The 16792-nt window shown below is 41.4% G+C and overlaps 1 protein-coding gene across 2 annotated transcripts in view; it reads right to left on the minus strand.

The window, feature by feature from the left end:
- ELOVL5 (ELOVL fatty acid elongase 5) overlaps positions 1-16792 on the minus strand; it is a 38829-nt gene that overhangs the window by 3214 nt on the left and 18823 nt on the right. For both annotated transcript variants that reach the window (XM_052809939.1, XM_052809940.1), the window contains exons 2-7: positions 13977-14045; positions 11859-12046; positions 4726-4803; positions 3915-4086; positions 2221-2345; positions 194-328 (exon numbers count right to left, since the gene is read on the minus strand). In XM_052809939.1, the coding sequence (XP_052665899.1) occupies positions 194-328; positions 2221-2345; positions 3915-4086; positions 4726-4803; positions 11859-12046; positions 13977-14034 (756 nt within the window). In that variant the 5' untranslated portion in view covers positions 14035-14045. The remainder of the gene's footprint in view (positions 1-193; positions 329-2220; positions 2346-3914; positions 4087-4725; positions 4804-11858; positions 12047-13976; positions 14046-16792) is intronic.

Genomic DNA, 16792 nt, shown 5'->3' on the forward strand with positions numbered 1-16792 from the left:
CTGATTACAGAACGGATACAAAACATAAGAAGATTCGAAACTGGAGAGCAGACCAACAAGTATAGTACTTTAAGAATGTATGCACGTTACTGGAAAATAGCAAAAGGGTATTTCAAGCATATATTTCTGTAAACAGCTTTCCAGTGAGATACAGCCAGCAGAATGCTACAGAGTCAATGAATATTACTTTTACCTGAATGTAGAAATTTGTGAAGAGGATAATCAAAGAAATCATATAAGAAATCTGGAAATACAGCCACCCCTGAGGAAATGCACATGGCCAAACAACACCACAGCTGGTCTGGAAGATTGTCAGGACAAACTGAGTCTGGGGAGAGAGAAAAAAGAAAAATGAAGCACATTAATGCAAGAAGGAAAAAAGCCATTAGTGACCAAAATCTCATTAGTTATTTCCAAAACAATTACAAAATATGTAATACTTTGTGTTTGACAAGTTCATCTTCTCTGTCTTACTAACAGTGTAAACCTAAGTTAGCAGACATTCAGGTTGTGGTAGTCTGTTGTTTAAGTGTTTTTATTTGATTAATATTGTTCCATTTTAGAGCATCTTATGTAGAATTGATTTATAAATATACTAAGGAACAAAGACCACCTTCTCCCTAGTGAGAGCTCATTGGGGCTTGACTCTACCATCCTAACAGAGTAGATCTACATCTCACTGCTTCAGTTGCAAAAGATTTGAGGTCACTGGGTCTACACACAGATCCTACGATCCCCTCCCACAGACAGGGGCTGCCTGACATATGGCTCCAGGGGAAGAATTTTTGGGGTAAAGGCTGCAGGGAAGCTGGGGAGGCAGGGAGGAGGACCAGGCTTTAATTACTTTCAGTTACCTCTTTTGGAAAAATGGAGTTTGGGCTTAAGTGCTGCAGAGGGCCTTAGGCAAAATTCATCCTTACATGAAGGCTACCAGATTAGGGAATGTTTATTTTAAAAGGGAAAGACTGTTGTGCTCTGCTTTGCTATTTTGCTGCCCTAACAGCTATGCATGCAGAGCAGGGAAGTGAAAGTAGCTATGACAATAGCCAGAGGAGCAACCGAAGCACCAAGACACTTGCACACTGTAGCACTCAAACAACCAGGATGAAGAATAGAGCCTAAATCTGGAAGGGAAAAAAAAAAACCAAATAACCAAACCCACAAAGCAACCTCCCTCTACCCCAAACAATGATGCCCACTGCTACAATACTTTGCCATCCTTCAGGAAGGAAGGGTGCTAAAAAGAAAAAAAAATAAAAATTTTGAGAATCAACTCACTGAATTGCTGGCAGCAAATGTTATTAATCATCACCAGCAAATGTTAATAAACCTACTGACAGCTCTGAGAGGGTGCTAAGGGGGGCAGGTGGGGGAAAGATAACAAAAAGGTCTATCTCTAGGCTTCAGTTTCCCCACCTACAAAATGGGGAAGAGAGAACACCCATGCACGTTTCCTTGTGGTATTCTGACTTGTTACACACATTGAAACTTGGTTCTTGTGCAGTATCACTACAGCATCTGCCATAATGCTTAATTTCATTGCTCTTTTCACCTCCAGTACACAGCATTCGGGCTTTATCACTGTACACACAGGAAACAATACAAATGGATACAAGGAGTCCAACACAGAATTACAAGAGAAAAAAATCTGCCCATTTAAAGTGCAGGAGACCAGAAATATTGAACAGTTTTTAATAAACCATTTACAACTGCATGCAAAAGTGAGACAGAAAAGCCATTGTCCCGCAGGACTAGAATGAAGAGCCTTGTTAGCTGTGGATTGTGTTGCAGTGGTTTCTGGTCTGTCATCTCAACATCAGCCTGAGCAATCAAGCACAGAGAAGAGTGTGCTAGCTCAAGCAGGCTTGGAAGAAAAGCTTCTCCCTCCTCCCTGGCTAGCGAGTCCCAGAAAACCCAGCACTGCGACTCCCAAATGCATCTAGCCATACAACATGGGGAGGTGGAGAAAGATCCCACTGATCTCAGCACTGATTTGTGTTCACCATCAATCCCCAGCTCCCTATTGTCCTGAAAACAGAGCAAACGGAGGTGCAGAAGCTGGATTCCTAAGGTGGTTTAGGCGCTTGAAGATGTAGAAGGTACTAGCTTTCATTCTCCCTTCTTCTACCCCCTGCCAAAATTTTCTAACTCAGTAAAAGACAAGAGGACCTCATCACAAATACAAGAGCCTGGTGAAGCCCTGAAGAGCTAATCACTCACCAGCTGCCCCTGAGTGATGTACTTCTTCCACCACAGATAAGGACGCATTGCTGGAACAGCAGACAATCCATAGTAGGAGTACATGAGGACATGGATAAAGCTGTTCAGTGTGGCACCAAAGTAAGCTAAAAAAAGGGCAAAGGAAAAAAAAAGTACACTGCATTACCAGGAACACGCTGTTACATGGAACCTACAAAAATAACAAGTTCAAAATGTTACTACTTAAAATATGTTACTATTTAAAATATGATTTCTCTTAGAAGAAAGGCAAGAGATTCCCGCTCCCCCCCGATTTTATTTCTGCTCACCCAACAGAGTGGCTGAGCTGCTTTGCAGCTGTGCTCTTTATACCAACCTTCTGGTTTTGTTTCCTCAATTTCTTCTTTTTCACATCTACATTACAGCTTCTCAAGGAAACTGAGGAAGCGGATAAAAAGGAGGCACGTAAACATGCCCAACAATCGATAGCTTCACCCATCTCATTTTAGGCTTATTTCACTTCCTTCCAGGCGAGAGCCTATTTTGTCATTTATAACCAAAAGCAACAGGTATCTTCAGAAACTGCCAGTTAGCCATTTTATTTGTCCTTGTTTACAGCACCTTTAGTCATTAAAGAAACTTTTAGCTTAACACCAAACTGCATAGAACTGTGATAACCAAGCAGAACATAAAGCTTGGAACGGAAGAAGAAAAACACATCACTAGAAATAGCACAAAAGTATTTTCAAGACCACACAAGCACAAGATAGACTCTAAGTATCTGCACTTTTGACTGTTGTATAAACAGGGATTGACCTCCCTGGAGAAGAATGTGGTTCCAGATGCACACTTTTTATAAGTTCAGCGTTACTCACTGTTGTGCCAACAACATGAAACAAATACGAGTTTCTATGTTGTTTGGCTCAGAAAGCAGACTCCTGAGCAACCCAGCCTTCCTGAGCAACGCAGCCTCTTGGTCTGCACTGCCTGTAGTTTACATCCACTGGATTTGAAATGGTTTCTCTTGGATGAGTGTTCAACAAAGCCAGTTATCTATAAGCTGCACATCTGAACCACAACTGAGCCACACTAATGCCATTAGGAAACTAGATGCCAGCTAAAAGCAATGAAATTAAAGAATCAAAGCAAGATTGCCAGAGGTTAGCAGGATTTAGACAAGAGAGACATGGAAATCTTCCACTTAAGATGCATTTAGTCAAGTTCATTAGTGCTCAGGGGACAAGACTTTAATTGAAATCATTTGTTATGGCTAGTGGTATAATGAGATTAAATTAAGAAAGTAACATCTCAGGTGAACTTGACAGATACAAGGACAAGAGTCACTATTAGCCATCTTGCAGCTGAAACAAGCTTCTGGCCCTGACCTGGAAAAGAGTATTGTTTCATTAGAGGGTCCGCAACCACCGCAAAAAAGAGAAAGCAAGGTTGACAGCTATCAGACCTGGACTACTGCAGCTGATAAATGTCATGCTGCCACAAAAATTCTTCAAACTACATAGGCATGCCTCTTCTAGAGGCTCTGCCGGCAGCTTAGTTCCTGCAACTATCTGCAATAGTTGCAATTCAGCAAAGCGGCTTAATATGGGACAGAACAAAACCAGCAGCTGAAGGTACTGGAGATGTTTGATTTGACCAAAAGAAAACCAAAACAAGGCCCTTGTTGCAAGTGTTCCCCACTGTAACCCCGTACTTACAGTGACCACAAGGCACCCAGTTCATAACAAACCACCAAATGTTCAGCATCGTTGCATGGTGGTAGACATGCAGAACAGTGATCTGATGATTATTTTTCCGCAAAATGAAAAAGAAGGTATCCATGAACTCAATGAGCTTGGAGAAATAGTACCACCAGAGGACACGTATGATCTAGAAAGGAGGAAACAAGTTTTAGAAGCATTGCACATTGGGGGGCTTTCAAGCCTTTTGCTATGGAAGTAATTAAAATCCAGATTCTGCCCTGCACTACTTGGATTGAAGACACTGCTGAGATCTTCTGTAATGCTTCTGCCTCAGGTCCCTCCATAGGAGATCTAGGTACAAACCCATAGCTACAGCTGAAAACAGGATAACAAAGACTGTTTTACGAAGCTATTGCGGTGCACCTGAGGTGTCCCGGGAGAAACAAGAAAATATTTAACCAGAGTTTGTCCTGCAGTGCTCTCTGTAAAGGAGAGGTCTGAACAGTGACCAGAAGAAATCATCACCACATCCCAGAAGAAGGGGAGTCACAACACACAGTGGTTGGATACAGTCTGAAGACCAAGCCCTTGTTTTTTGACCTGGGAACACTTGAAAATTTACCGATAATTACTCACCAAAATACCAACTATGAATACATTGTAGATTAACTATTATGTTTGACAATACATTGCCCATTGTATTGTAAAAGGAGGAAAAAAAAGCATATAGTTTGAACAAAATCCCCATAATCAAGTGTTCTGCTCTCCACTTACACACAAGCAGACAATCTGAAATGTTATTAGCTACAAGTCTCGATTACATTACCTTCATATCAGCTTCTCCTCCACTGTGTGTATCCTGACAGAAAAAATTGTATCCTCCTTCCCATACTCCTGTCACCAGCTGAGAAGATCAAAGAATAAAGTGTTATTTGGGGAGAAGGCTGCACCCTATGGCACATGCAAACCTCCACAGCAGGTCTGCCGAGACATCTGGTGTCAAGAGACTCATGGGCACCCAAGTGTGGCATTAGGTTGAATTCAAGCTCCAAGCAGTGATCGAATCATAGTGGAGGGTGAATTAACAAATTCTTTCAATTGGGGTATACCAGGATAAAAATAGGATGTAGCATCTTATCCCACATAGTGTGTGTGTTTTGCACAGTTATATTCCAGACAGATGATCAAGAAATATCTTTCCTTCATGGCTGATGATCTCACTGTTGGAGAAAGTGAAAAAGCAAAGTAAAGTAAATTATTTTTTTCCGATTATTTTTGGAAAGAAAAAGTTACATTTTAAAGAAATTTTATACACAGAGATCTGACTACAATTTTTTCAGCTGTGTAACCAAGCAAATCTTCAGCTTTGCTATCCTTAACAGCTAACAACTGATGGTTTACTCTACTGAAATTCTTCAAGATCTTTTTAAATAATTCACTCATCCTGAGTACATTACATTCTTCCCAGTACAAGTGACTTCCTCGGCAGGATATGCTGTTGCCTGCCTGACTTCCTGGCATAAAAAATAACACCCCAAACATGACGGAATTACTTTTAAGAGTAACGACCTGCTATTAGTCACGAGAGGATGACGGGGAGCCCATTGCCGAGGGGCTGGCTGAAACCTCCGAAGAAGCAAGAGGCCAGCTGGATGTCCACGTCCCACCTCTTCCTCCAGAGCAGAGGGAGAGGCTGAAACGGGCTCTGGAGGAGGCTGAGGGACAGGGGAGATGGAGGGGCAGGACGAGGGTGGGATGGGAGGAGGGAGCGGGTGCAACGACAGGAGCGAGCTCCCCTTTAATATTGCAACAGAAGGGATCACTGGATGTTGTTTATAAAGGTGTTTTTCCTCTTGGGAATAGCATGAGGAGAGGAGTAACAAATTTAGACAATTCCCAAGTGAAAAAAAGAATTGTCAGCTATCCCCAAAAAAACATTTTAAAGGCAGAGACAGAGTCCTGCACAAGCAAGTTGACCCTTTTTGGCCTTAACTATGCTCGTGCAGAATAAAAAAGAGCTTTGCAAAGCCACAGTGGAACACTCTTTGTACCATAAGTCATTTAAAATCATCACTTGATTAAAGGACTACAGTAACTAGTACGATTAAATGCTGCTCAGAACTGTGAATGGAAAGCTAATTCTGAAAGGTACAATAAAGATTATCGCTTAAATCATCTACCTCTTCCTAATATTATTTCTTTCATGCCTCATTTTCCCCCTAAATTAGCTTTTAAAATACCCAGTCAGCCTAGGTCATTATTTTTGACCTTCTGAGACAGAATTATTGCCACTATTTAGGAAAAAAAAAAAGACATCTAGCTACATCATAACATATAGACCTGGAATTATCTCATGTATTAGAGATAAATCAATACCACCCTGCCAGAGTGAGAGCAGGGCAGCCGTGCACATCAATTGCAGACCCAAGCAATTTCTCTATCCAAGCAGCAAAGGGAACACAGCCATGGGAGGACTCCTCTCCCGGCCACAAGGTGGGCACGGCTGTGCAAAGCACACCAGTTTAAAAGTGGTACCCCGCTAAAGGACTGGAGCAAGCCTTGCACCAAACTGCTCTTAGGGCACCGAGGAAAAGCCTGTGCGGCTTCGCGAGTGCCCGCCAGTCCCTCAGACAGAAGACCACATTGTGCTGTGATCATGTTGTTAAGAGCTTACAGATGTTTTCACACAGTTCTCATAGTTCAAGGAAGTGTTAGGAATAGAGGGATAATCACAATGTTTATATTGTAATTAATCCAAATAGCATCCATCACTAACACTGCAGTCCATAAACTTCTTCCAGGGAAAGGCTAGCACAGTGAAACCCAAAGAGCTTTCCCTGCAAACAATACAGGTTCGCTACCTAACGCGTAACGCAACCAAAGGTGTCTGGATGGATCCCAGCTCTCTGAAGGGCAAAGGCACCAGTGTGGCTATAGGTAGCTTCAGCTAAACTCGAGTGCTCCCTTGCTTCCAGAAGAGCATATAATAATATGCTAGGAGCTGCAATACTCTCACAGCCACAGGGGTTTAAATGATAGAAACAAAGCAATGTTTGTAGGAAAGGGTAACATCTTTTATAATATAAATAGTTACCATAGTTATTATTAAAAATAATAATTAATAAATTAATTATTATTAAATAATTTAATCCCTCCCTTTACAGAAGGAACTAAATGGTGAAAAGCTGCTACCACTGCACACAAACTGCCGCTGCTGCCCACAAACCTTGCTTGGTGCAACGTACAACAAATAGATAATCCTTTTCCTGAGTTAGCCAGCTGCTTCTTTGCCTGACACCACTATTTCTTGCACCCACAATACTTTCAGCACATGCTGGAAGGCTTCAGAAAACAAAACCAATGGGCCACTCTGAGACCTGACCACGAGTGGTTCCCAAATGGCTCTGTTACGCACGGGGCTGGGTGTACAGCACCGGGGAGCTGCTTACATGCCACCTAGAAGGCAATAAACAGAGGTGTCATAAATTGCTTCCAGGATGGCCAGAGTTTCTAACCTCTCCCTACAGCTACTGTACAGCAGGCCTCAACTTGCCCAGCAACAGGCTGGTGGCTCCTCAGCCACCCCAGGCTTGAGACAACCTTTCCCTGCCCGCTGTCCCGAGGAAGTCCTTCATCTTCAGGTTGGCAGGAGCCCAGGCTTGCTAATGGCACTGCTGATGCACAACCACAGGCACATCTTCTCTTGAGAAATTAACCTGTCCAGAAAAGTCTGACTACAATAATTTTCACCAGAGTACATGATTTTTAAATGACACAAAAAGAGACAGCTCCTTCATAGGCCAATTAAAACGGTACTCAAAGTCAATGTTAAGTCCCTCGGCTCAGGGAAAAACCCTGCAGCTCAAAGCTGCTATTGTGCTCAAGCAACTCGTACTTCCTTACCCTGCGTTGAAATCTTCTTTTTTATATTGCTTTCATTTTGTAATTCCATTGCTGAATTCTTTAAAATGCTGTGGCATGTGCTTTTTTAATCAACTCTGCTACCAAAATAAAGCAGCACACTAACACCAGTCTGACTGGGCTGTAGGAGAAGTGTTACTGGGGAGGATTTTGTCTTCTCGTGATAAAACCAAAGTCTGAGACTCACTGGAGAGGGGCAGATAAGGGACCCAGCACTGCATCACGCTGTCAAGGTGTGATGGGTTTAAGAGCTTCAAAACACAGCTAGATTAGAGTGAAAAGAAACAGAAGTTCACGTGTCCAAGCAAAGAAAGCAAATGCCTGCAGAGATAGGAAATTTTGTCTTTACATGAACACAGTCACCTCAGGACAGAGATAAGGGCTTCGGGACCTGTAGACAAAGGAAGGGGAGAGGAAAGAGCAGCCTGGCAGCGAGCCACCACCCGCGGCTCAGGTGCCACGGCTCCCCTTCACCAAGTCCCCTCCTTCCTAAAGCAGGGTGCGGCTCTTAGGATGCCCTTCCTACAGCATACGCAACGCCTCCCTCATCAGGAAAATCTGAGGCTCTTCTCAGGCAGATTCAGTAGGGAATTCATTTTTTAGATGAAGAAAAAAGACAGTAAAGAGGTGACTTAAAGTGAGCCTTCATCACTGACCAGTTTTCTCGAATGTAAGTCCGGGTGGTCCAGATCACTTGGATAGTTTTGCTAACGAACACTCCCAAAATAAAATAGGTCTGCGTGCCATATAACTGGGTACCTGGCACTCTCCCTACTTCGCCACATTACCCAGCCGAGACTCGAATAGAGAGTCACGGACCCTACTCGCAGCGTTGCAAGACAGCTCGACTTGCGACCCCAGCGTAGAGCAGTGACACGGGTGGAAGCAGTGCTGCCTCTGCGGCTCTTTCAGACACAGCCGTGCCAGCCAGCGGGCGATTAACCCCTGTCCTATAACCCTCTGCCAGCCGTCCCGCTACGCACCTTCTCCACCACGCAGGAGGCCACCCCTTGCTGCCCTTGCCCAAGGCAGGAGTGTGATTTCCCCTCAAAGTCCAAGCCCTGTAGATTTATACAGAATAAAACATTATTTGCCCCTAATGAGCATCCCCTGTTCTGGAAGTAGGGGAGTGACAGGTCAGCCTGGAGAAACCTCTCCTGCTCCCCTAGGTCTGCCTTGCCTTTTATATTGTCTGGGACAAGCACAGGCCACTACTCTGTTCTGCTAGTACCAGAACCCAGCCCAGTCATTAAATGTCTAAATAAATAATTTATAGCAAGTACACACAGAAACTACTATCTTAGGAATTCCAAATAAGAAGTATAAGATTTCTAGTGATTTTAAGATAAGGTTATATTATATTACATTAGTAGACCAAATGGTGCAAGTACACAATAACTAGAATTATAGAAACCCTACAATGCAAAATTTTTTTCCCCCACATTATTGCATACAAACATGCAGATGTAAAGGTCAGAAAACCAAGTAGGTCATCTTTCTCATCCTAGTTGGGAGGATGCCTCACTTTAACATCCTGGTTTGGTCGTATAATATTTAAATTGAGCTGTGATGCTATGAATCATGACCTGAACCACCACAGCCGTAACTCAGGAAAAACCCCAAAGCAGTGTTTCAGGCGTATCATATGCAAGCTATTAAAGCAGCTTGTTTTCAGACAGGCTACTAAACAAGTTCATAAGTGGTGATGTTTTATGACTTTCCTCAAACGAGGACTGAAAGAAGTTTAATCCAGCTGAAACTTAAAGTGACAACAAGGAAGAGCACAGGGAGTTACATTTATTTTTTGAATGCTGCTCTTCACCATTTTATTTTAAAAGTGAGTATGTGTACTATAAAGTGCTACTGATGTATGGCTAATCCTTCAAAGCCAAATTTCCACAACTGACGTGATCCGAGTGAGAGTCTCGCCTGCTTTGCACCGACACAGGTAATTGTGGAGGCACTACAGCTAGAGAATGTACCTGGAGGTGCAGGAAGCTGATTTTTTTTCCCTATCACCTGGCCCTTCAGCTCTCTCCCTGCAAACATCAAGCAGCACGGTGTTATGTCAGCACAGTTCTCTACTTGGCAGCACTTCTATGGGATCAGTCCTTTGTTGCAGAACATCGCTTGCCCTCATGTCTAGCTTGTAAGTGCTGTCAAACGCATTCTATTGCAACTATCATGAGTTTAATAGTCTTCATAGCGCTGTAGTTTTGTGTATTCCCATTTATAAAGAGAAGGTATATTTACAACAATACCAATGAACACTTCCATATAGATAATGTTACGTTAAGAGCAATATTCACTTTGATGTCAAGTGTTTCACTATATAGGAAGGAAGAGCCTTAATATTCACTGTATTTTAGTTGCCTCATTCCTTCACAATATAAAAGCTATTCAGCTGGTTACAAGTATGAGGACTTCTTCAGCATACAATAAATAGTCCTTTCTTGGTAACCAGTTCATTGTTAGCAAGAAAAAGGCATTTATAAGATCAACAGTTCAGATCTTTTCTATTGTTTAAATTTATCAGCAGGTTCTGCAACATGCAGAATGTTACAGTAATTTTCATTTGGAAACTATGAGTATTATTCCAAGTATTCAAGGAAAAAAGACTGGCTATCCTGAGAGTTTTATCCACACTTGGTACAAGTGAAGAAAAGTCTGCACTTGTAAACCCTCAATAACATAATTGGAGGTTAAAACAATAGATTATTATGTAATTATAAATAATATCTGCATAAAATAATGCAGACGTTGTACATGAAGTCCACAGCAACACTACTTTTAGACAAATTAAACAGATCAACACACAATTTTTTCTGGATTATAACATCCTGACAGGGAGGTTAGAAATGTAAACCCATCAAGATTACAAGTTGTTCCAAGTACCTACTGAATCCAAAACTGCTCCCCCTGAAGAATTAAGTATCAAAGTTCTTAATAACCCAACTCAGTAACCTTTGACTAGACAATTCACTATGCAAGAGAAATAACTTTAAATTTTAAATCACTTCCTATCTAAACACTCACCTTGTAAAACACTATAGAATTAACTACAAACTTAAAGGAGAATTACAGCTTGCATGTACTTCTAAGCAAATGCCACAAGGAAAAAAAGAAAGAAAAAAAAAACCAAAAGAAAAGGAATTAGTGGTTTTAGCTCTAGCTTGTAATCGCATGTTGAAAATGAAATCTCTCCTTACAGAAAGGAGAAACACTTTTGGTTAAAAGCAAGCCAGAGTATTCTGTACATTAAAGCCACAGACTCAATCATTTTCTGACCACATTCTTATTTACATTGCCATAGTTCTTCATTTTCACTTTAATAAAAGCCATACAATTATGAGTAAAAGCAACTAAAGTGCTCTCTGGGAAGTGGAAAACTTGATACTGCCTAAATCTTTGTTTTGTTAGGAAAGAAAATAAGTCCCCAGAAAGTCCAATTCAGTTTGAAATATATTTGTATGTTCAGATTTTAACTTCCAAGAAACAGATGAATCACAACAGCATCAGTGCAATTCTTTCAGCAAAACTAAGAGGACACAAAAGAAGCTATTGCAAGCTTACAGAAATAGATGTGAAGAGTGCATGCATGATTAAACACATTTAAATAAAACACGTTTTGCACTCCAAATCCAGCCATAGTTTTGCTACAAAGTACTTTGTACAATACACCAGCACAATCACGTTGAGCGTGACTTCTATGCAAGGAGGAGTTACTGAAGGAGTAGCCAGGTTCATGCTGAAAGATCAGGCCTTCACTTGCACTGAGCACAAGAAGGGCATTTGAAACACTGCTAACCAAGGTCAGCATAGATGTTTAAGGCAAGATTTGTTTCATACCAATCTTAGCGGTAACATTACAGCTATGGTTTTCTCCCCTGAGAAGTGACATTGAAGAATGGGCGCAACACTTCTGCAGATGTTTCCCCAGGTTTAGGAGGACTGTCCTTGGAGATCATTTTCAACATAAGCCAATATAATTAAAACAGATACTGCAAAATAACCCCGACCCAACCCCTTTTCTCCTACCTCATAAAACATATACAGAGAAAGCAGTGTAAGTCCAAGGTTGTAGACCACTAGAATACCCCTGCATGAGAACGGTTGCTTATTCCGCATGTACTTTGGTCCTAGCCATACGATTAGTAAGTACAAGACTGAGAAGATAAAGGTAGGTGTATAGTTCTCCAGAAGAAGCCATCCTTTTACTCTGGGGTCTGAAACAAACAAAAACATACAAACACTTAGATTTTGTAAGGGGAAGAGTTCAATGCATCCAGAAAAAGCTGTACCCAAAATGCTTCTAGCACCAGAATACTGAAGAAAGATGAAGGAAGAGCAGCAAGCCCTTATATTAAGGGCCACATTGCTAATTACAAACCACCTTTGCAAACACCAAGATTTTAGTTACACAGTTGTTAAAGAAAGCAGAAATAATTACCTTCCTGAGGCAAAAATATTCTTAAATTGTTACCGCTATTATTTTTAAATACTCATTACCATTCAGAATCGTCGTCCATGTTGAATACCACAGATGAGCTTAAGTTCTAAAGAAAAGCTTCAACAACTATCTCCCCCTTATTCTCTGAAACCAACCTTTCCCAATAGTATGCACCTTATTTCCTCACAAAGCCAGCAAAGCTAAGAGTGAAGCAGATACCTTTGTGGTTATTGGTGGATGATCCTGCTGATTATTTTCTAATCAATACTAACCCAATTAGACTTACGTATGTGCTACTCAAAAGGATTAAATTTTTGGAGTCCTTGTATGAGCAATGAAACACAGAGCAGTCAGTCCAGTCTGACTAACCAGTCCGGTTGGCAACATGTTGTAAAGCACATAAACCACCCCGAATAAGAGGATCTCAGGGGAACACTTGGGACAAGTGCGTGATCCTTTTGAACCACAACTGTGTTATCCATACCCAGCAACAGCACGGTATTTCACTCCTCTCACTAAAGTCGACCCAAAAGATTGAAACCAAGTTTACCAAACCATAAATGACCAATTCAAGTATTGCTGGCATTCACAGCCCTGACTTAATTTTAAAGTAGTCATATGCGGATCCTGAATGTGAGAATTGAGGCCTTAAAAATATAAGTTGGGAAGTAGTTAAGAAAGCCAGGGAATCATTTGAATTTGCAACCTTTATGGCTCATTATTTTGAAGACATGGCAAATATAGACTATATACCAGCACATGCAATAAGTTATCTCAGAACATCTAGACTAATTTAAATGGGCTTAGTATGAAGAGCGGGGCAACAAGGGCACCAACCTACTAAAAGCAAACAGAAAACACACTTTGAAGGATCAGAGGCTTGTTTCACCTCCTGTGGACTTTGTCCTGCAAGGAAGCGGCACCACCACCGGCATTTCACTGGGACAAAGAAAGAGGTAGAAAAGACGCTACTGAAGCAATCGGAGGAAAAAAGCACACGCCACTGAGCAGCTCTGCTATGCACACTCTGTACGGGATGCTGACATTTAATCGCTCCTGGTCAGGACCAGGTGGAACAGGGCCTTCCCTACCCTAGCTGGAAACCCTCACCATGAGGCCACTACCTGTCCCAGTCCCACTGCCTCTCCCTTCCTCATGCTGACCAGGATTGCTGTTCTATGCCTGTAGACTTTTTCCCAGTGAAAAACCTACCAAAACCATTGTTTCTTTAAAAAGAACGGTTTCAAAGAAGCAATTGTTTCCAAAAACTACAGATTTTTTCAGTGAAAAATTTCTTAGCAGCACTAGGTATGAAGGCAAGAGTATTTTTATTTCATCAAATGTAAATTAAAAAAAGATTTTTTTAAATAAAAGCTATTATTAAATCCTAAAAAAAAAAAAAGATGGCAAAGATCTGAGATAAGTCATTCACTAAGACTAACAACACGAGCTTAACTGATAGTAAGAAGAATAGCACCTATGATTGTCATAGGTGAAAAATAAGCAGCTCTTCAAGTCAAAAGATCAGAAGCATTGAGTAGACTTTTTTATTTATTACAGAATCACACTTTTTGATGCTTTGCAGACACTAAAGAAAGTAGTCACCTGTCAAAGTCAGGATGTTAGAGGGAAGCTGTTTCTTATGCTCTAGTATCTGCACTTAAATATCAGTTTTATTTATGTATTTAATTTTTGGCAAATCTTACCTCTGGGTCCAAGCCAAACATCAAGGTAGCTATTGATTGTTTTATCCAGAAGTTCCATTCTACAACCTACTGAAATGGAAAGAAGAGGAGAAAGTTAGTTCTTCAGCTCACAGAAATTGTTTAATCATCTGAATACCATCTGTTGGGGTTAACAATGAAAATACTAACATGCAAAAATTGCAGCAGATACACTAGACATTACCAGCATATATAAAGTTCATAAAGTTTATTTTAGTCTCAGAGAGCCACTGGTGTAAGAGCACTGTTTCCCACTTTAGTATTTAATCATGAATCTAGATACAGAGAATCTTAAAATAATGAGTTCAGATTAACCCGAAGTTCTTTTTAATTCTGTATTTTTAAGTGCAAATACGGGATGACATCTTGCAAGATCCCTCTGCAAGGAGGAAGAGGAGGAGGAAGAGGATTGGACCTTGAGAAAGCCAGCAACATTGAAATTCTCAAATAAATACTATGAAGCTCTTCTAACAAAGAGCCTTGAATAGCTGGCAACGCTAGCTGGGGAGGAGGAGGGAAGGAAAAAAAAAAAAGGGAAAACTGGCTCTGCTATCACTTTTGCGGCTAGGTGACTGATTACACCTCTGATTAACAGCCCATAAAACCAAGAGATCAACAGTCACGAAATGACAGAGAGGGCTGCAGAGGCAAGGGAGAAAACATTGCAGTTCGTGACGTGAACATCTCCAGTTCCAGAAACTGCTTACTGGCAAGACGTTACCAGATAAAACTCATCCAACATCAGTACAGTAGAATGATTCAAATGTTATCTGTCGGCTCCTCACATGGCCAGTATTTATTAGTAGCACCTGGTATATACTCTGAGGTACATAAGCCGCTGTACCTCCCTAAGGCTAAAGCAGAAAAGAAGTAGCGACACTTTCCACAAGCAGGGACAATTGCACAGGAAGACATTCTCAAGAGAAGCGGGTCATTTTCTTCTTGATTAAAAAACGACCAACAACAAAAAAACCCAACCAAAAAACCAAAAACCAACACCTCCCAATTTCTTCTTTTCTATCCAGAACTGTACTGAACCTTCACTAAAATTATTTTATCCTTTTTTAATAGGATAGTTTTCACTTCTTCATGTTTCTCCCCCCCGAAGTACTAACATTAATGGCAATTTTTAGTTACAGGGAAATAATGTAAGCAACACATAAGCTGTCAACATATCCACAGCACAAACCGAAATGACTACACAAGTTTACACATAGTTGCTAACAACAAAAAAGTTCATCTCTATTTTTTTGGTTCTAGTTAAAGAAACATGTCCCTTTCGCCTGTGAAAACCCTGCCTCTAGGGGATTTCTGATTTATGCAAGTAAAATGAATAGTAGGTCTTCTGGTTTTAGTCAGCTGGGACTGACACCTCCATTTCTTTCGAGTCCAGCAAGAAAAGCCAGGCAGGATGCAAATGACATCCTCTCCCCAGTCCTGCCGCCTGGCCCCCGCGGGGGCTGCGACTTCCCATGGGACCAAGAAAATACAACGGGTTTGGATCCATGCATTTACATCGTGTGGTCATCTAGGTAAGCCCCCATCCCTTCCACCGCAGGGCTCCAGGCAGGAGGCTGACGTGCTCACCGAGGATTTCTGGCTGCACCCCCAACCCATTGTTTCCCACAGGGCTCTCAGGGACACGCGCAGAAGAGGACTTTCCCCTCTGCATGCATGAAGTCTTTGTACCGCGCGGGACTACGCAAGGGCACAGAAATGTCCCTGGAATCTGGTCAGCAGGCACAAACAGAAGAGCCTCATTAAAATAACCGGGAGTGTTAAAAGTCTTTTGCAGTCCCGATTCACACCAGTTTTATTTTCTGACTGAAGAAGCCTGGCCCAAATAAGCACACACTTCACAAGAAGGTGCATTTTTGGGATTACGTCATCTCACCAGCTACAACACACAAACTGCAAGCACTTGCATGAACGGCCACAGCACTGGCATGCTGGTGTCCTAGGAATAAGGAAATTTAACTGAGAAGGCTATGCTATGCTACCAGAAGTATGAGCATCAGGAAGACTGTGAGAAATGAGTACATAATTTCCAAGGACTAGAAAGTTATTCAGAGCAAGCTCTTCTTTTTTTTTTTTCCCCACTTTTTTTTTTTTTTAAATCTGTCAGCTATTAAGTATCACCAGGAAAAGCACTCCCCAGTGGATAATTCATTTTGTTGCTTGAAATCCCCACTTACTCAATTTGTCTGTTGCTCCTTTGATCCAGTACCAATTGATTTAGTTATGCAGCACTGCATCATCCAATAACCCAGCATCTGCACCTGACTTCAACTCCCCTTTTTGCAGAGGAAGACTTCAGATCAGAGAGGTTTTTTTCAAAAACAAAGGTTCTTTGTACGAAAATATACAAAAAAGCTCAATTCAGAACTGACTTGCTCTACACTGTTTGCTGGTCACTGAAAATGCAGATATGTAAATGAAACAACTAAGAAAGCAGAAACAAACTTCACCTAGCTACAGCAAAGACAGCAAGAAATGATACTCAATGTTCAACCCTTCCATAAAATTGGAAGAAAAACTCATTCCCCAAGAGGAGAAGGCTTTCTGCAGAGGTCTCCGCTCTTTTGGGTTGCTACTCCCAAGCAGCTTTTTGTGCCAGCATTATCAGACAGCAGACTGTAAAAGGCATAGCGAAGGAAGAACTACTCCTGGTGTTGATTTCCAGAATTTGCAGAAAAAGAAATTGTTTCAAAAGGAACTCATTTGTGTAACAGAAAAACAGAGGGAAACAATCTGCTTTTGTTCCAGAGGGGGTCATGTGAAAATGCATCAAGTCGCCT

This window comes from Harpia harpyja, chromosome 15 (genome assembly GCF_026419915.1).
Source record: "Harpia harpyja isolate bHarHar1 chromosome 15, bHarHar1 primary haplotype, whole genome shotgun sequence".
Lineage (NCBI taxonomy): Eukaryota > Metazoa > Chordata > Aves > Accipitriformes > Accipitridae > Harpia > Harpia harpyja.